General features: G+C 47.9%; 1 protein-coding gene across 5 annotated transcripts in view; it reads left to right on the top strand.

Moving 5' to 3' along the window:
- GAS7 (growth arrest specific 7) overlaps positions 1 to 19,865 on the top strand; it is a 104,059-nt gene that overhangs the window by 45,598 nt on the left and 38,596 nt on the right. For all 5 annotated transcript variants that reach the window (XM_074888917.1, XM_074888918.1, XM_074888916.1 and 2 more), the window contains 3 exons: positions 12,783 to 12,854; positions 15,187 to 15,272; positions 18,221 to 18,274. In XM_074888917.1, the coding sequence (XP_074745018.1) occupies positions 12,783 to 12,854; positions 15,187 to 15,272; positions 18,221 to 18,274 (212 nt within the window). The remainder of the gene's footprint in view (positions 1 to 12,782; positions 12,855 to 15,186; positions 15,273 to 18,220; positions 18,275 to 19,865) is intronic.

Raw genomic sequence — 19,865 nt, 5'->3', positions numbered from 1 at the left:
AGGATTAGCCGGCAGCAGCAGGGCGGCAGCAGCTGGTGGGCTCCGACCAGGCACCTGTGATGGGTGCACGGCTGGGAGCAGGGAGGGGACACGACCTTTGGAGAACGTCAGCAAGCAAAAGCTATACAAGTTTTGGTGCAGAGGGGCTCTGTGCTGCTCCCCAGCTGAACCCTTTGTGTAGTTCTGCTCCCTCTTGAAAACAAGAGGTGCTGGGTGACCTGTCCATCCAACAGATTGCCTTTCTGAACATGTCTGGCACTGCACCATCTCTGCTTCACCATTTGCTTCCTTCCTTACACACTGCAGAAGCCTTTCTTTGGATTAAATAGATTCTTTGCTCTTGGTGCTTGAGCTATTCAGAGATGGGAACTCAAGGATGCATTCCCATTCCTGTGGAGGGGAAATGAGATCTTAGGGACAAGGAACATCTTGATTCTTCTGAGCCTTCAAAATACAACAGAACCCTCCCCCCTTGTGAGGCATTAATATTATTGTCATCTGTTTCCAGCGGTTAGTGTCCTTCCGCATTGTGATTATCTGCCTGTCTATCCATACATCTTATCCGACTATAATAGTATTTCCACCGTATGTGTTGCTGTGTGATCTAATTTTCATTGTCTTTACATGAAAAAAACAAGGAAATTGGTTTTTAACTGGAAAGAAATAGAAATTATGAGACAGTTACTTTATGTGGAGAAAAGATATTAGAAAAATCTGTAATGAAAGAATTGGCAGGACTGTGTGTGGAAGAGATTTGCACAGGTAAATGAGCCAGCTGACAAAGACAGCACATTTCTGTCTATCTCTACTTGATGGCCCAACTCCACATTTATCATCCTTTGAAACTGGTTGGACTCAATCCTGAAACCATTTTAAAGGCCTCTGACCTGTAAAAGATCTGCAGAATGAAGCCCAAGAGAATTTCAATATACACCTAAAATTTATTTTCACAGTACGACCTGCTGTAGGAAGGTTGAGTCTGCATCAGTTACATTACAGTCAGGATGCCTGGCATCTGTCTTGTGCAGCATCTAGAGACATCCAAGCTTGTCATATCAAAACATAAGAAAGAGGAGAGAGATGGCAGCCACTCTAAAACGCCTGAAGACCCTGCTCTGTAGCAGTCATGGTCCTTATTTTGCATCATTAACTCTGGAAGGAGTCCTGTGCTGTCTGGGAAGACAGTCAGGATACCTCTCCTGGGATCTGGAGGGTTAAATGCATGTTTGCGCTCTCTGTTTAGAATCAGGACACCAGCAAACAAGGATGATAAACTGGAAAGAAGCGTGTGCAAAGGATTGCGTGGCTGTCAGACTGCTGCCCATCAAGAGTCCACAATACTGACTGGCCTGTCAGATGCTCCCTCCTGTGCCCTTAGATATGTTTCACCATCCCTATCACAGTCTGAGCAGGGCAGAGTCTGATTCGCCTGACAAGGCACCATCTGCAGGGTGGACAACTCCATTTGAACATGATCTTCCACTCTCACCATTGATCCATGAAAAGAAGTAATACCTTTACATCTCAGTTGTCTTCCTGATGTAGGTGTCTAAAATAGCTAACGTGAGCTACACCCTGTAGGTGCTAGTCTCTCTTCATTGACTCTAAGGAGAGCTTCAGTGACAATACCAACTCCACAGACAGGTACATCAGGCTGTAGTGAATCTCACCAGGGACCTAAGCTTACAGCCTAGAACTGAAGGGGAATTTAAAAAATGTCCTCAGGTTCCATGCATGGGATTACTGCCCCTGACTGAATGCAGAATGCAGCCATGACGGTGTCAACAGGCACAGAGTGGGCTGCACAATGAAACAGTCTCTTCCCATCCGGTCATGTGGTGAGCACACCTCCCTTCGCACTCAAAATATCCGCCCTGGCTTTCTTCCCCAACGGTGCGTAGGATGAACAGGACATCTGTAAAATGCCACACCCCATTTCTACACTTGGTTCCTACAGCTGTTGCAAATATCTAGGCATGTTCATACATGCACACAAACACACATCTGCATGTGTACTCACACTTCAGAGGGACAGCACTTTGGGGAGATTCAGTGTCTGAAAAGCTGCAGTACTCCTGGGGGTTGCTTGAATGACAGGAGCTGGAAAGCCAGGCCAACAGCTCTGCAAATCAGACAGGGCAAAAATACTTGTCCAGGGGCAGGAAGCCTTGTCAGGTTTAAGAAGTATCAGAAATATGACCTGTTGGCATAGCAATGGTTGAGGAAAGAGATACTTTAGATACCTTCATTGCACAAGTACTAAGAAAAACCTAGGAGGCCATGTGGGTGCCAACAGGAAGGCAGTGGAAAGGAAAGGCAGGCTCTGAAAGCACAGCTTCAGGGGTGTCTCAGGGAGGAGCACCCCTTCCCCAGAGCACACGGTGCTGCATTCAGGGTAGCCACAGCGTATGGCTTAGAGCTGGCCAGAGCTGCAGCTCAGTGTTACAGAGCTGTAAGCCCCACAGAAGGCTTTTCTACATGCTAGAAACTACTAGATCTGAGCTGAATAAAACTGCATTTATGTGTGCAGTACTCACAGGTTTGATTCAGCAGATGGAGCAGGAGTACTTTTCTGCTGTTGGAGCAATGAATGGGAGACCAGTGATTCCTCTGAGAAGTAACTCTGAGGGTGAGGAGGTCCTTCCCAAACCTGCAGTATTGGCTGTTCCTCAGCACTCTGTCCCTATGGCCTTGAACAATACCACTCTGCTTTGCATTTTCGACCCATCAAGTTTTAGACATTAAGCTCTCCTCCTAGACAGTGTTTGGCTATCTCCACGCCCATGCTTCCCCAGTTTCTCCAGCCTCAGCGTTACTACCCACAGGCACACAGCACCTTGCACTACCACAAGCCCTCTAGGACATGTGCTCAGCCCGTGTTGTCCAACACCCACTGTGTGTGCCAAGGGAAGAGGAGTTGGCTGTTTGAAGTGTGTAAGCAGCCCAAACCCCTTGTCCCCATCTCCTGAAGCCCCTGCTGCCCTGCAGAAGAAGTCTGGGCTGTAGCAATGGTGCTTGTGACTCTGGATGGAGAGAGTATGGTGTGCAAGCCACTCCTCTCTGGCCTGATCCTTCCCAGTGGCCAAAAAGTATCTGTAGGGATGGCTGCTTCTGCTTCCCAGGGATGACAGAGGGCGTTGGCAGCTGGGGGTGATGGCAGCTGATGGACTGAGGGAGGAGGGGGCCTGTACATCCCAAGATGGATGAGTTTAGGGGTCCTGTCTGCAGGCAAGGGGAGAAAAAATTGTAGGAGGACTGGAGAGAGTGTAAAACACCCTTGTGCACAGCTCCCATGCTTCTTCTGAACCAACCTGGATGCCCATCGAATGCCCTTAATTGCTTCAGAGAAAATATCAGCCCAGGCTTTTTGTTACTTCTTCCTCACAAGAACTGTGCTGCCCTTTTTGTTGGTTTTACCTCAGCAAAAAGTGGTGGGTTCCATCCCTCGAGGCCAGCTGTCCATCTGCACTCTCCTTGGGCTCGCAGGTCAGCTCTGGTGTTGACCTGTTTGGAGGAACATGAAATAATGCCTCCAGAAACTGCCAGTTGTCTTGTAGCCTTCATATTTCAAGCGAGCTGGTTCAAGTCCCAGCTTGATAAATATCCCAATGCTTTATGCACACTCTTTCTGTGACTTGGGTGAGAGGTTGTTTTGTGTGGTCTTACTGAAGAAAAGCCAGTAAGTGTTTATGTGAAGTCCTGCAGACCTCTGTTGGCCCCTCAGGGCCTGTGTGCATTTCACCATTCAGCTGAGATCGCCTGTACCTGGCTGTGTACAGCTGTGTCCCTGTCCCTTCCCTTCCCAAGACAGGTACAAGTCTGCAGCAAGTCAAAGAGGAGCTCTGTTGTGCTGCTGGAATTTCAAGAAAGAAATGTCCCCAGGCTGGTCTGGGTTGCAAAATCACTGTGTGTGAAGCTTTCAAAACCTTTCGTGTATATGAGATGATGGGAAGACTTTGAATAGGAAGACACTCTGTCTGCTGACATTTACATTCAACCCTGCATACATCTGGAAAACCTGTGGGTCTTTTGGAGACAGGTGCAGCTAAGGTGAAATAATTTCTGTCCTGGATATCTCCTACCAGGCAGTCCCTGTGATATAACTGTTTACTTGCTGGTGTTTTGGGGGTTGGCAGCAGGCTTGTAGCTGGCATTTTCAGAGCCCAAAGCAAGGGAAACATCACTGCTCTCTCCTGCCTACATTTCTCTACAATGCTTCATATTTAGTTCAGGCAGTGGCAGGACTGCTGGCAACTTCATGCAGCTTACTAGGGCTGAGCCTCTCCCCTTTTCCAGGACTACACTGGCATCATCTGAAACAAATGTGTATTTCGGAAGTAATTCCCTAGTATGACATTTTCTTAGCAATAATAATTGTAGTTCTGTGTTGTGATTGCAAATGGGAGGAGACATGAATGTGGGCACAAGTGATGGGGAAGGATGTAAAGACATAGGGTAGGACGGGTAAATGGAGGGGCGGAGAAGGTGAGAAGCAGTCAGGGCGGGAGAGTGGAGATGCTATCCAGTGTCTGAAAGGTGTAAAGAATTTTGTGCTTCACATAGCCTCTTAAAACCATCTTCTGTGCATGGACAATACTTATCCATCTTTAAGAAAACTGGGGTGAGCAATCTCCCCCACTTTGACATCCTGTTAATCCTCTTTTCAGATGTGACTCTTGTAAGCTATTGACTGAATAGTGCTGGCGGAGCAGATGATACTGCACATAACCTGGACTGTAGGAGAGCATGGAAAAGTTTCCAGGCTGCTCGGTGGGGGTGGCCTTGCTGTGTTTTCTGGAAGGGGAGCCCTAGGATCAGACTGCCATGGCGAGTTCGAAAGTACCATGTGCCCAGAATGCACAGCCACTATGTGGTTAACCATACAGTTGCTCAGTGTCTTTGGGAGTGGTTTACAACTGTGCGTGGGTGGGAGATTCAGCAGGAAAATATTTGATTATGCTGAAGAAATTCTCTGATGTGCTGCAGCTGTAATACCTCTTGCATTAGTCAAACAATAGCACTCCAGCTACCTTGTCCATCACATTAAAGATGACTTAGATACTTATGATACAAGTGTGCGTGTGGCTTGCTGCCATCTTGCATTCTCAGCTGAGGTCAGCCTTACACAGTGTGTCCTTATTTTCAGGCTTTTCTTGTCTGTGGTGTTATGTCCTTCCCATTTACTAAACAGCTTTCTGTCTCCTGGAAAGCAGGAATTCTGCTTTCACGTTATCTTGATCCTAATTAAGGTCCATATATTCTTATAGTCACAAACATCATTAGTAAAATACCACCTGCAACAGCAAGTTCTGGGGCATGGACTTTCAGGGAGTCCTGAAATGTGTAGCTGCAAGCGGTCATTTCCTTGAAAGAATTCTCAAGTCCAGCACTTAAGAGTTTTAGGAAAATTTTCTTGATCTGCCTGAAAAAAAAAGTATTATTTAGTATCCTCCTGGTACTACCAGCCAGCTTTTCTGTGTCTGTCCTCCTGGGTACCCTTTCCTGTTTATCTTGCTTTACCCTTCACCTTTTTTCCACTGAAGTTCCTAACTCCAAGCTCTGATCCAGCTGTGCAGCCACTGCAACCTGCAGCCTGTCTACTGACCCCAGGAAGAGCAGAAACAACAGATTGTGCTTTTCTAGTCAGCGCCCAAACAATAGCTGAAAACTCTGTACCATAAACGCATTGCATTTCCCTCCCAAACCTAGTGCTTAGGGACCTTAAACAGCCTGTGGCTAGTGAGCAGCTGGGTTTTTTCCATCCATCGTGGCGCTGTCTTTGTCTTGCAAGTAAATTTCCCAGGGCACCAAACCAGTATCTACTAAAACATCCCTGTCTGAGTGGTTAAGTGCTGACATGGATTCATTGGAATCCACGGCTGGAAACGCCACCAGTCTTCATCCTCCTTGTGCCTTGTCCATAGGCTGTTGTCATGAACAGTGCCTGGCACAACATGTGCAGATAAGAGATGGTAACAGTGGTTGTGGTCATCTTGTATGGCGACACCTTTTAATTAGGACACTCACTGGGTCAGAAAATACCCACGGAAACTTGAAGGGACTTCTGTGTGTTTTGAGGTCCTCCATCCTAAAATACCTTATTCATACATTTATGTCTCACAGCTTCTATGCAATGCCAGAGCTGAGAGCACTGTAACATTAGTATGTCACAAGCTCAACTAACCTTTCCTAAGACACATAATTTTTAGGCGTTGCAAGCACATAAAAAGGATTAAATTAAGAAGCACCAGGTGCAAAGGAAACCTCCCTACTGCACCGTCGTAAGCTAGAGCTTAATCAAGAATATGAAAGCAATTTTAATAATGCTGCATTTCGCTGGGTCTGAGTAGGAGACTTACAGGCTAAGAAGGAGAATTTTCTACCCCACGATCACACAGCGATATCTGCATTTTCACTGATGGAGCTGGGTGGATACAGAGAGTGGCCAGTTCTCCAGAGGAAATGCATATGAGATCTATTGTGGTAGCCCAGGCACAGCCTGGAATGAATCTGGGTAAGGGTGGCACTAAGGCTATTAATAACAGTTGGTCATTTTGTAACTTTACTTCCAACCTTTAACAAATCTTGAACTCTTTATTATCAGAGAACAAACAAGACTTATTTTATCTTTGCTTGGTTAGTACACAACCTCAAAGTGAGCTGAAAGCATGCCATTCTTTGAGAGAGATGACCCAGTAGTTCAGCTAGACTGGCATGTTCCTGGGGCTCCTGCCCAGCACACCTTGTGGTGTCCCTGAGAGCCAGGGTTCATGTGTCAGCCTGGGGCTCAACAAAGCCAGATGCATTAGAGGGTCTCTCTCCTTGAAGACAATCAGTACTGCAATGCTGGAAAGCAGTGAGGAAGCTCACCACTTGCAGACAATTCTTGTCTGTTCTGAAGTACTTGCTAGACCTGAAATGAGAGATCAGTGGATGGAAGGAATATAACCATGACCTACTCTAGTACTTCCTCTGCCTAATATTTTTCCATCTCTCTGAGTCAGTTAAGGATCTTGGAAGCATTTAGTCTGTGGGTTGAGGTTTTTCTTTCATATCTCACCAGCTACGGTCAACACTACTCCAACTAAACTTATGAACTGCAGCTGAAATAGTAAGTCATCTGTGGAGACACCTAAGAGATGTCAAGCATTTTTATTACATGTTTTTTCTCATACAGGTAAAATTTTTTAGTGACAGTTTCCCTCTGATACAGGATGCCCTAGCTAAAGGGTGGTATAGAAACCCTGCCCTGGTGAAGTGGCCTAAAACCTAGAAAAAACGAAGTGTGTCTCAGAAAGTGCTGGAAATAGCATTATTATCACTACTAAGCCTGCGATGAAGGGCTCGCTTTCGTTGCACGGTGTTTGCAAAAGGAGGTGCATGGTCCGGGTCCCAGTGCTCATTTTGAAAGATAAGTCAGGACAACTGTCGGCAGCTTTTCCCATCCTGATGTGGTAGTGACAAGCACCTCTACCCTCAACACGTGGACAGAAGATTTCAAGAACTATTGGATGGTGCCTGTCTCCATGGTGCTGTTTTGGGACTGAGGATAAAAGCTGTGTGGCAGCCTCAGTCTCTTTTTCACTGAACTGCCTGTGGGTTGGAGCTGGATTGCAGTTCTGACACTGCAACTCCTGCTGAACTAGCTCATGCACTACGTGGTGCTCTGCTTTCAGCACTTGCGAGATTGAATCTCATGTTTCATGCAGCTGCAAAGAGATTTGCATCTGTCACTTCTGCCTGCTTTTCTTGTCTCTTCTCATTAGGTATGAGGGTAGAAGTAAAGGTCAGGGCCCTGGAAGGCTCATGGAGGAGTGTGACCTCGCAATGCAGTGTGAGGACACTGTAGAGGAAGGACCATGTTGCAGTTCAGAGGCTTGTGCATGGGCTGGTTATTTGGGCCTTTTGAGCTGATGTTGCTATAGGTGACCCATATCAGGGTCGGTACTACAGGGCTCACTGGACCAAAATGTTGGAGCATAAAGACAAAAGAGCTGCTCTGCCTGAATCAGGAGAGTCCTCAGACTCTGGCCTGTAGGATGTCAGGAGGGGAGCGCCAGGACAGTTCTTCTTGGCCTGGAGTCAGTTCTGTCAGACCTCCTCATTCCAATGAAACAAAATCTCCTTGTGCTACACATCCTCTACGGAATAGGATGAAAACATTTTCATTGTACTGTCTTTCACCCACTCCTTCTGCTTCTAAAGTTTTGAATGGTTCACTCCAGTCTCAGGGCATTGCAAGTGATTTCCCCTCCTTACATGCACAAACCCACACACTCCCCCTGCCTTTCCTTTGGGCTGTTTTCTCCCACATATCAAGAAGTGAAGTGCCATGAAACCCTTTCTGATTCATCAGAAATGTGGGGAAGATCTTAGAAAAGGGAGATAAGGTGCAAGAGCACTGACAGCACTTTGTTTCCGGCTGGCAAGCTGAGGTTTGCTTCCAGCAAAACCAGCTGGAGCATGGTGGCTTCCAGCAGCCTGGAGGTTTGGACTGGGGAGTGCAGTAGTGTGCTGTTAAGAGAAACCTGTTTCCAAAGCAGGGCTGTTTGCAGTCCCTTCCACTCACAGGTCCAACCAATCTTTGCACTTTGGGGATCACTGCACAGGCTTCAAGCCTTGCTGAAAGCCTATGGAGATGTAATGGAGCTGCAAAGGAAGGCTGGAAGGTTTGCAAACTGTCTGCACATATGGGTGATTCCTACATGCCATTGGCAAGAGCAAAGTGAAACCAGAAAAGATGAAGTAAGACTGTGGGGACTGCAAATACTACTTCTAGTTCTGCATGTTTTCAGGAACAGTTTGGGAGAAGCTTGTGGGTTTCTTCGTGTGGCATTGAGGAGGAACATGTTCTGTTGCTGTTCTTCATCCCTGTAAGAGTGACCTGTGCAGCCTGCACAGCTTCACGTTATTCAGGGCAGAAACTGGCTTTGGAGCTGCTCAGCATTACAAATTTATTGCTGTTAAAACCAAAACAAACTCTAGACCTATTTATAAAGATGTGAGATAGCACCAGTAATGGGGTGACACATTGTAGCTGCTACAGATCCTTAAGACCAGGGAAAGTTTCTGCACAGTAAACAAGCCCAGAGGTCCTCTGGCTTTGCCCCATTCTCGTAGTTTGGCCAATGAAACTATGGAGCATTTAGCTACTAAAATAGCACTAGACATGGTACCATGCAGAGGTGCTAAATCCATTCCTGAAAGCAATATAAGCACACTCAGGAGGGATTATGCTAGACCTTAAAGCCCTGCTGTTTAGCTGATGTTGTATGTTCAGACTGGAAAGCAGCTGTTTTGACCTCAGAGCGCTACCAGATTCATGAAGAGACACGAAATCCCTTCTTCAGCTGCTACACTTCAATCACAAAAATCGTCTGCATCAGGACCTCCTCGAAGCTGTGTTTCTTGACTAACATGACGTCCCAGAGTGTGTGGCTCTCTGAAGGCCTGACACGTCATGTCATTTCTCATTCTGCCAAACAGATGCAAAGTGAACTTTCTTCCCCTAAACACCACAGGTTTCCACTTTCCTTTGGGAGGAAATGTTTAACCACATCTGTGGAAACCCTCTTTGGTTCTGTTGGCACATACAGCTTGTAACTGTTTTTCCTCTCACTACATCATTTCAGTTTGAACAAGTTGGCCTTGCTGTTCAGTAACTAATGTTCAGGTATCTCCCAGGGCTGCAGGCCTTCTTTCTGTTCACAGGCCCCCTTCGCAGTCCAGAGAGTGACAAGGAGACTACTGATTATTCCTTCCCCTCATTGGCTAAATAGAATAATTAACATGTGGCTGATAAGGGAGGACAGCACTTGTCAGTGTTGGTCTACCAGTGCTAAATTACATTCTCACAGAGAGGTTTTAGCTTGACTCCAACACCGTCTCTGGAAAATTGGATGGGGTATAAAATCTTGCCCGATACTGAATCTATTCCTAATAGCAGTGATCGTTGTTTTACCGCAGGGTTACAAGTAGCCTTCAGATTTTCCAAGCATCAGGATCAAAGGCTGCAATTGGTACTCCAAGATGAGACTCTGGCTTGGCTATATCAAACAGGTGTTATCTCTCACCAAGCCTCTTCTGTGCAGTTGTGGGAAAAAATCACCCACCACACCCCCATTCACTTCTAATCACGACTAAGCTGCAGAGAAATTTGTAATGTTACAGTATTATCTTGGTAAATTTAGTTGCTTCCAGTAGATGGCATTACAGCAGTGTAGTCCTCATCGAGGTTAGTTCCTATCCCTGCTTGGACTGCCAGAATAATCCCTCTGTTACTCTGTGCACAGAAGTAGATTTTTTTTTTTTTCTCCTAACACTCAAAATAAATGGGGTTAAAACCAGTCTTGTTCTTTTTATTTTCTACCCAATAAAAGATGTTATTTCTATTTTATGCATTTTTAGATTTATTTTTCAATGTGCATAACTCCACAATCACTTTATTTTAGAAAATTTGTCAAGACACTGTTTTGGATTGTATCCACAAGTATGCTAACCACTGGGCACTGTTCTTTCATGTATAAAATTTTCTGCCCTCATGTTATGTATCTGGGCATTCTGTATGGCAGAGGGGAAGAATTAGTCACTTCACATCAGCTCCACAGCATCTAGCAGGCGAAGTAGAGAGCAGTTACAAGAAGCAGTTGGTAATTTTAACTGATTCATTACATTTCAAATGTATGTTAGGTTTTTAGGTACATTCTTCTGTACAGTCTCAAAAATGCAAAAAAACTGTAGACAGATCGCTTGCATAAAAAAACCCAAGCCAAATATGAAGGTAACTGGTTTTACTGCTAATGTCAAAGTCAGTTCTGACAAAAACATGTTACCCCACTGATTGCGCTTGGGCACAGCACGAGCGGACATCACAACCCCTCCACACAGATCTCCAAAAGCCATTCTTCAAACCACTTGTCTTCAAGTCAATTCACTTATATTATTCATTAATCACCAATTTACATTAGAAAAAAAAGTTACCAGAAGCGTAGGTAGCATATTCTATTGTTTACCTTTGCATTACAATAAATGTAAATTAGAATTTGTCTTTATTTAACCATGCACTTCTGTATTTTAAGCCAAGACAAGCTGACTCATAAAAGACAACTCTTAGCATTTGATTTTCCTTCTGTTTAGTTACAACACATTCCAGTTTTTCCTTATTGACCTAGCATGGAATTTATTAACCCAATTCCCAAAAAGCCAAGTAAAATTTAAATATTTCCCCATGATTCATCAAGCTTCTAAGTCCACCAGATTTTGCACTTGCAAGGAAAGGAAGCTCAAAGTGGTTTTCTTTGCAAGCAAAACCGTGCTGTGACTTGAGGAGAAGGGGAGAGAAGGGGAAGCATGACGTGTCTCAAGGATTTGGGCATTATAGGTTTGGGGGATGGCACCTTCCCCCATTTGGGATCCGTATTCCTGAGTCCTTTCCTGTAATAAGGAACCGAACGCAACCCTTGAGGACATCTGTATGTGTATATATGTGCATGAATGATATAAAGACAGATAAAACAGTGCTCCCTTCTTTGCCTGACAGGCCTTTTATGGTTCTTAAAGCATGTTAGCATCCTGTTTGTTGCTCAGATAAGCACTCACCAAGGACAGGAGGCCTTTTGTGCCCTGATGGAAGTGCTGACTGCCAGCCCTAAAGCATTACACCCACAGGCTCTCTCAGCCTCTCCTGCTCCATTACCACTTGACCATATTCATCCAGAATACTGAGAGATGCAAGATTTCAGGCTTTAGCAGGATTAGATGACTGTTGGATGGGATTTGGGGAATGACAGTTTCAAACAAAGTGGCCAAAGTAATCCTTTGACTTGATTACACTGACTTGTGTATTTTCACATTTGATACTGGCAGTCAGTCAGTATTATTTATTTGCTTTGGTACCAGTATGTTTATTCAAAAAGAATGGTGGCTTGGGCTTTCAGCTAGACTTCTGCAGAAGTCGCTCTTCTAACTCCACTGTCTGCTGTTTGCAACTTTTACAAGTTTTGCAATTAAATCTTCTGTGTTTAGCATGTGGTCAAAAAAAATTTTCCATTTGTTGAGAAAATGAGCAGAATGGCTAAACTACAGCGGAAACTGAGGGGAAAAGCAGCAGCAGTCTTCTGAGTATCAAACTGGTGTGACATGCATTTGTATATCCCAGCTGCTAAAGGATCTGAGTGGAAAAAAGGAAATTTGTCAGGGAAATAGCTTTTTTAAAGGAAAAAACTGCTATGGTCTGTGTATATGTCACTGAAACCACATCTCTGAGTCATTCACAGCTGCCTTTCACACAGAGCAGGGGCAAAGGCACTGCCACCGCCTGGTCCTTGTTCCCAGGGCAAGGGGCCGGGAGTGGCTGTGCTGCTGCTGCTGTGGCAGGGCAGATCTCTGCCCACAGTGGGCTCCAGGAAGGACCCTGGGCTGGGCTTAACTGCACCTGGAGGGGCTGTCTGCTCAATCACGGCAGCAGTGGACAGGCAGTGTCTGTCCTACAGCTGTATCTCTGTTTTCTGGCCAAGCAAGGCCCTGGGAGCACAGCCCTGGACTGGAAGAACCAGTGAGGCAGCTCCCAGTCTGCTCCGTTTCCACCCATCCCAGCTGGTTGCCAAGGGAGCAGAAAGAGATGAGAGGAGATGGGAAGTGCAGTGAGGTGCAGGCACCTTCCTTATAGGGTGAGAACCAAGTTCTTAGAACACTGAGGCTCAGACCATTTGTATGTGTGTAATAGAGGTAACTGGTGTGTGTGCAAGGCCCCCATCACTTACACTGATGTTTCCCTTCAACAGAAACGACCTGGGAGCGGCCAAGCAGTGTGCCCGGGACTCCAAAGAGCCCTGTGTCACAGAAGAGTTCTGCAGGTACTGTTTGATGCTGTGCCTTACCACTGCATGGGTGAATCTGCTTCTCTACCACTCAGCAGAGCAAAGGAAAATGTTGTGATTACCTGGGACTTAACAGACACGGTCATGGGAGTGTAGCAGAGTAAACATGGTGGGGCTTTCCCTTCTGATACATCTTCTTGCCTGTTGTTTCCCTACTGATGCATCTTCTGGCCGGTTTTCTGCAGTATCTGCTCAGAGCTGAGATGGCTCCCTCCTGGGAGCGCAGAGGCAGATGATGGCCCAGCGAGCCAGCGGGGCGGCCAGCTCTGGGAGGGAAGGACAGGCTGCCCTTCCCAGCCCCGCTTTCTGATGGGGCAGGGGAAGCAAAAAGCTGCAAAGGAATGTGGGCTGGCTGTAGCTCTTCCATGTGGAGCACATGTGCACAGTGAAGTGTTTGGCATGTGGTAGTTACAGAGTTGACCACTTCACCCCTGTCCTGACTTGAAGTTGCAGTGAATCAAGTAATGGAGAATCAGCTGTATAACTGTACTGGAAAGCTTTGAGTACTGCAGAAAGACAAAGCAGAGCAAAAATTACTCTAGAATAAAAAGTGTTAAATGAAAAGGCCATTGCTGCCATCTAACTAAATCCTGCAGTCTAGAGGATTTTTTTTGTAGAATTTTTTCGAACTAATGCCCTTCTTTATCAGCAGAGCTGAGTGGGAAGTATGCTTGAAGGTTGCGCATTTTGTTGTGACCAAAGGATTTATAATGTAGTTGTGTATCTTGTTTTAACCCTACTTTGAGCATTATTCTTTGCTCAGTGTATTCCAAAAATAAAACAACCTACAGCTGTATACATGAACCGTAAATATCTTACAAGGCTCGCTATCTTGACATGAAAAGCCCAAAGCCCATCTCCATTAAACCAGTGCTTTCTACATATGTGGTGGATTGACCCTGGCTGGACACCAGGTGCCCACCAAAGTCACTCTATCGCTTCCTCTTCTCAGCTGGACAGGGGGAGGAAAATATGACAAAAGGCTCATGGGTTGAGATAAGGACAGGGAGATCACTCAGCAATTACCATCACACGCAAAGCAGACTCAACTCGGGAAAATTAATTTAATTAATTACCAACCAAATTGGAGTAGGATAATGAGAAATAAAACCCAAATCTGAAAACACCTTCACCCCACCCCTCTGTTCTTCCTAGGCTCAACTTCACTCCTGATTTTCTCTACCTCACCCCCCGAGCTGTGCAGGGGGATGGGGAATGGGGACTGTGATCAGTTAATCACACGTTGCCTCCGCCGCTCCTTCCTCCTAGGGGACTCCTCACTCTCTTCCCCTATTCCAGCATGGGGTCTTCTCCAACATTTGTCCTTCTCACAGGCCACAGTTCTTCGTGAACTGTTCCAGTGTGGGTCCCCCACAGGGTCACAAGTCCTGCCAGCAAACCTGCTCCAGTGTGGTCTTCTCTCTCCATGGCATGGGCTTCCCATGGGGTCGCAGCCTCCTTCGGGCATCCCCCTGCTCTGCTGTGGGTTCCTCCCCAGGCTGCAGGTGGAGATCTGCTCCCCCGTTACCCTCCCTGGGTGCAGGGCACAGCTGCCTCCCCATGGGCTGCCCCACGGGCTGCAGGGGAACCTCTGCTCCAGGCCGGAGCACCTCCTGCCCCTCCTCCTTCGCTGACCTTGGGGCCTGCAGAGTGGTTTCTCTTACATATTCTCACTCCTCTCTCCAGTTGGAGTTTCTATTGTGCAGGGTTTTTTTCCCCCTTCTTAAATATGTTATCCTAGAGGTGCTACCACCATCGCTGATGGGCTCGACCTTGGCCAGCGGCAGTTCTGTTTTGGAGCCGGCTGGTGTTGGCTCTGTCAGACATGGGAAGCTTCTAGCAGCTTCTCACAGAAGCCACCCTTGTAGCCCCCCCCACTACTAAAACCTTGCCACACAAACCCAATACAACATACCGTACTTCTTCAAACACATAGTTTTACCAAACAGTGCTATGGGAACTGTTTTGAGTTTGGGGGTCTCTTTTTCTTGGCTCTTTCCAACCCAGTAACTCCTGTCGTAACTCTGGGCAAGACCCTGCTGCAGGATCCCGAGGGCGGAGTGGGCCCATCAGCCAAGCTTCTGTAGAGTCTGGTTCTGGGGTCTTTCTGGGTTGGAGCTAACATGTCACACTGCTGGCCTCTTGGGATGGGGAGAAGCATCTATAGTTTCTTAGGCTGGAGGCAAGGAACACTGGTGACTCTGTGATTTATATCTGTATATTCAATTATGCGATCAGTTTTTAAAATGTGTAACTATTCATTTTCTACCAGCAGGAAGCCTCCTAACTCTCCATCTGTTCTTAACAGTGAATGGCTACCACATCTCTGGGACCCCAGTACACCAGCTTGACTCTGGTCATATGAGCCTCCGAAAAGCCAGTGGGGACCCCCAGGTAAGTTTTGGGGAAAAAGGCAAACGGTGATATCCAAGAATAAATGGGTCTTCACTTAAGTTGTTTAGGAATCCGTACAGAGCAGGAGCTCAAGAGGCATTTTCTTTTAGAAATTGTCAGATCAGACAGATTTGTTGCATCCATAATAGTTAGTCTTTGTGTCCAACTTGTAAAACAGCACAAAATGCCAAGATACTTTGGATTTTTTTGTGCTATCACTCATTTGTGAAAAATCCACCAGGACACTTCAGTCACTATTAACAACCCTACAAATTTTCCTGTCACTACAGCCTGAAGCCTGGGCCTGTCTCCAGCACAGTCCTCTCTCTAGACTTCCACATCTGCCCATGTCTGTATCTCATTGTAATTCCTTGCAGCTCCAGCTTTCCCTCCCAAAGACAGTATTCACAAAGAATTTGTCTGAAGCTTTTTTCTCAATTACTTCATCTATTCCTGCATGTCCTTTTACAGGCACTCCTCTGTGCCTTACATAGCCTGTGCCTCACCCATCTCATCACCCCAGGCTAGTGTTCAAGACGCTGACCCGTGGACAGCCGGTCTCCCCTGCCTGTTTGTGCAAATTTTCAATAAATAACCCTGCACTGTTTCTTGCACCAGTTCATGTCCCTGGGAGAGTCTTCCCCGCAGGTCTGCAGACGCAGCGCAGGGCCCTCTTCCAGCTCCTCCCATGAAACTCTTCGCTCCCTGCCAAAACAGCAACACTTGTGTTTCCCTGCCTGTTGACGTTTTACCCCCGATGGTACCGGACCTGAGTTCTCTGTTTCATTTCTATATTAATTTGTAGGTACTTCTGCAGTGCAACTCCTTAAATACTCCCAGTGAAATGTCTGTCTGATTTGTGTGCTGCTACAATGATGACCAGGGCTGCCTGTTGCTCTCAGTGTCCCTCTGATGTTCCCTATTTCTTGGTCTCAGTTTTGTGTTATCTGCCAACTGTTCTTCTTCGCCTCAACCCACTTTCTCACCCACTGCCTTCTAGGTAGTGGCCTTCAGCTTTGCCCTCGTGTGTGTTGTTTCAGCTAAGTCAGCATTTCTGGTTTTGCTTCCCCACCAGTGGATTCATGGCATCTCCCATGACACAGTCCAGCACTTCGGACTCCCCGTTCCTTCCACATCAACCATCTTGCACTTAACTGCCCGTGCTGCTTCTCCTCTGAGCAGTTGCACAGGCTGGAGGCAGAGCATGTGGGCACCTAAACTAGGTCAAAAGCATTTTAGAAATTAGTGTAGTGTATTACCAGACACCCCTGTCCACACGTCTGCTGTGACTCCCTCAGAGAACCCGAATAAACTTGCAGGCTGTGACTTCCTTTTAAAAAAGCTATGTTAATCCTTGTGCAAAGTATTTCATTTCTCAAGGTATCTGATTCACAACGTTTGTGCAGTTGGCTTGGTACACAAGTCAGATTAACTGACTCCCCAGAACCTCCTTTGTAAGAACTTTTTCCGCTATCCATTTTTACAGTGCTGAGGCTGACTCAAGTTTACAGCCACCTTTTTGGTCACATTCACATCCGAGATACATGGGGAGTCCATTGTCACACTCACTGGTTTGCTCAGCTGACTCAGCCATCAGACTGACAAAAATCCCTTTCATAACTTTTCTCATTCACCGCAGCAGCCTCCATGATACTTCCTTTGCATTGCTCCTTTATTACAGGTTTTTCCAAATTGAAGTCCTGGCTTCATTCTTGCTTTGAACCTGTAACTAGTTCTGAATCTGTAACTAGCTGCTGGTGCCATTAATTCTAAGCGCAGCCTGTGTCCACGCCCGCTTGGGAGCCTGCTTTTCCTGGGAGCTCTGGCTGCTTTTTCAGGAGAGTCCTTAGTAAGGAGAACATCTGACTATGAACTGTTGGTTGCAAGAAGCTGTTCTCTACATCCCCAAACTCTCATACGCTTTGTCAGTCCCTCTCCTGCTTGCCTGGCTGGGGCCATCCCGAGCTGCTTTGCCCTGACTGCCTCCTTGTCTGATCCTGGCACGGGCTGTCTCCCGCTGCGGACCCACTGCCAGACATTCTCCAGGATGCTTTCTGAGCCCTGGGTAGCAGCCATCGTGCAAACAAATGCTGGCAAAATCCCTCGGGCGAGCTGAGCCACATTTCTTGGAAACAGGTCAAGGGGGAAAAAGCCACGACGGAGAACAAGGGGGAGCTGTGCTGTGCTGGGCACAGGGCCAGGCCTTGTTTACGGCTTCCTAGAGAGCAGCGAGATGCTCCTGGCCAGGCCGTCACCGCTGCCGCGAAGGGAGCAGCAGCCCGGCCGCGCTGGCCGGCGGCCCGGGGCAGCCCCGGCTGAAACTGCCCGCGGCCGCGCCTTCAGCTGCGCCTCGGCCCTGGGGTTGTGGCCCGAGAGCAGCGCCGGGCCGGGCCGGGGGCGCTGCCCCCAGGGCAGGGGGACGCGGGGAGCGGGGGACGCGGGGAGCGGGGGACGCGGGGAGCGGGGGACGCGGGGAGCGGAGCCCGCAGCACCGCCGGCCGCTGCCGAGACCGAGCCCGCACGCTGCGGATCAGCTGCCGCGGGCGGCGGGGCCGGGCCGCACCTCCCCAGCCGCGCGGCTCAGCCCCGGCCACCCCTCACCGCCCGGCGCGGCGGAGGCGGGGGGCGGAGCGCCGGGCCGCTGCCACCCCAAGCGCTCGGCCGGCGGGCGGGGGCCGGCGGCCCGCCCTGAGCCCGGCTGGAGCCCGGCCCGGCCCGCCATTGGCCGCGCGGGCTGTCGGCGGCGAGGGGAGGCGGCCCTGGCGGGCAGCGGCGCCGCCCGCAGCTCCCCCGCGAGCCGAGCCGAGCCGAGCCGCGCCGCGCTAAGCCGAGCCGCGCTAAACCGAGCTGAGCCGAGCCGCGCCATGGGGTCCGCCTAGCGCCGGCCCGCGCCCGCCATGCTGGGCTCCGAGAGCGGCCGTGACGCTGCGCCCCGCTTGTCTCCACAGGCCCCGGGATCCCCGGCGGCGCCGCGGCGGCAGAGCAAGGAGAGCAGCCTGACGGTGAGTCCGGCGGGGCGCGGGGGCTGGGGGCGGGCGGGCAGAGCCGCCACGATTCTGGTGCTTAAACACTAGTGGGGGGCTCAGGGAGGCTTTGGGGTCTCTGTCCCGGGTAGAATCCCAGTACCATTTTCCCTGGATTCTCGCGGCTCTGGGATGAGCCGGAGGTAAGGACAGACCGAGGAAGAGGAGCACGTGTGCTCCAGAGATGCTGGCGGTGAACCAGGTGTCCTGAAAAAACTTCATCTGGTAACCATCCCCCCCCCCCCCCCCCCCCCCCTTTGTATTTGAAGAACCATTGAAAAGTTAGAAAAATACAAACTCGAGAAGATGGATCAATGCCCTGCCAGGACATAATCTTTATTTTTTTCTCAGAGAGGTATTGGAAGGTATTTTTCTGTGCCAGATTGTCCAAGTCAAGATTTCTGATGGGAAGTATAAGCAAAGATTTTAGGTTTCAATATGAGGTTATTTTTATATTTGCTTTTAATATTAGTAATGCATCTGACTCAATTAAGATGTTCTCAGTACCATGTTTACAGACATTAATATCTTTTGTATGCCTGGTGACCTCATCTGGAACACAGTTTGCATTTCTGGACTCCTCAGTGCAGGACAGATGTTTAAAAACAGGAAGGAATCAAAATAGATTAATGAAAGTGGCTGGGAATAGAAAGGTTTATTTAAAAGAAAATAATAAAGGAGATAAATGAGCAGATAAATGAATTGCAGTGATAAAGAAGAGGCAATAAAATGCTTACAGCTGCAAGCATTGGCAGGGTATAAAATCCCCGAGAACAAAAGGAATGATTTAATGTTATACATCATTGTTAAGTGTTACGATGAGGAGGAGATTCTTGTCTATATTATCACATGCAGCCTGTTGATTTATCCACTGGTGGGCATTGTTATAGGCATGATTCCCTGGGTTTCTGGTGACAGGGACAAGGGTTCAAAAGGAGCACATACAGGTGTCTCTGACTGCGGTGCAGGTCAGTCATTGCCATGTAGGTGCAGTTTTCTGGGAAAAAAAAAATCTTCAGTAGTTGGTTATCAAAATCAGTTGTTATGAATAAAAAACGTTGTTACTGTTAATTAGTGTATTGAGAGAGTGGGATGTCATCAAGTAAGTTTACATCTGGTTTGGACAGATTTGCAAATGTCCCAGGAAATCAGCTGCAGGGCCTCCAGGGCCGGGTGGCTGGGGTGGAAATGTGTCTGGGGCACCTGATGCAGCCCACTGCCCGCCTGGGACAGAGGGGCAGGAGCAAACTGGGGGCTGAACATCGTGTCCAGAGGGACTAGACATGGGCCTGGGGTGAGGTGCACTGGGTTGCTGGATACAGCATGAGTGACAGTGCTTGTGTTTCTGAAATACTCGGTGCTTCCAGGGGTGAGGACTCAGGCTGTTCACTGAGGGTGGTTTTCACTGTCATGTCTGCTGGCCCATGTGCCATCTTGTAGTGTCTGCAAAGCAAGAAAGTGTTGTGTGTTATGTCAGGGTCACTGGCTGTGTGTTTCTCCAGCAGAAATCTGAAGTTTTGAAGTGTGATGCACCAGACAGAAAAACCAAGCTGATTTTAACAGCTGTTTG

Source organism: Strix uralensis, chromosome 19 (genome assembly GCF_047716275.1).
Source record: "Strix uralensis isolate ZFMK-TIS-50842 chromosome 19, bStrUra1, whole genome shotgun sequence".
Classification (NCBI taxonomy): domain Eukaryota; kingdom Metazoa; phylum Chordata; class Aves; order Strigiformes; family Strigidae; genus Strix; species Strix uralensis.
Note: the sequence above shows the minus strand (reverse complement) of the source record. Positions and strands in the feature narration are given on the sequence as shown.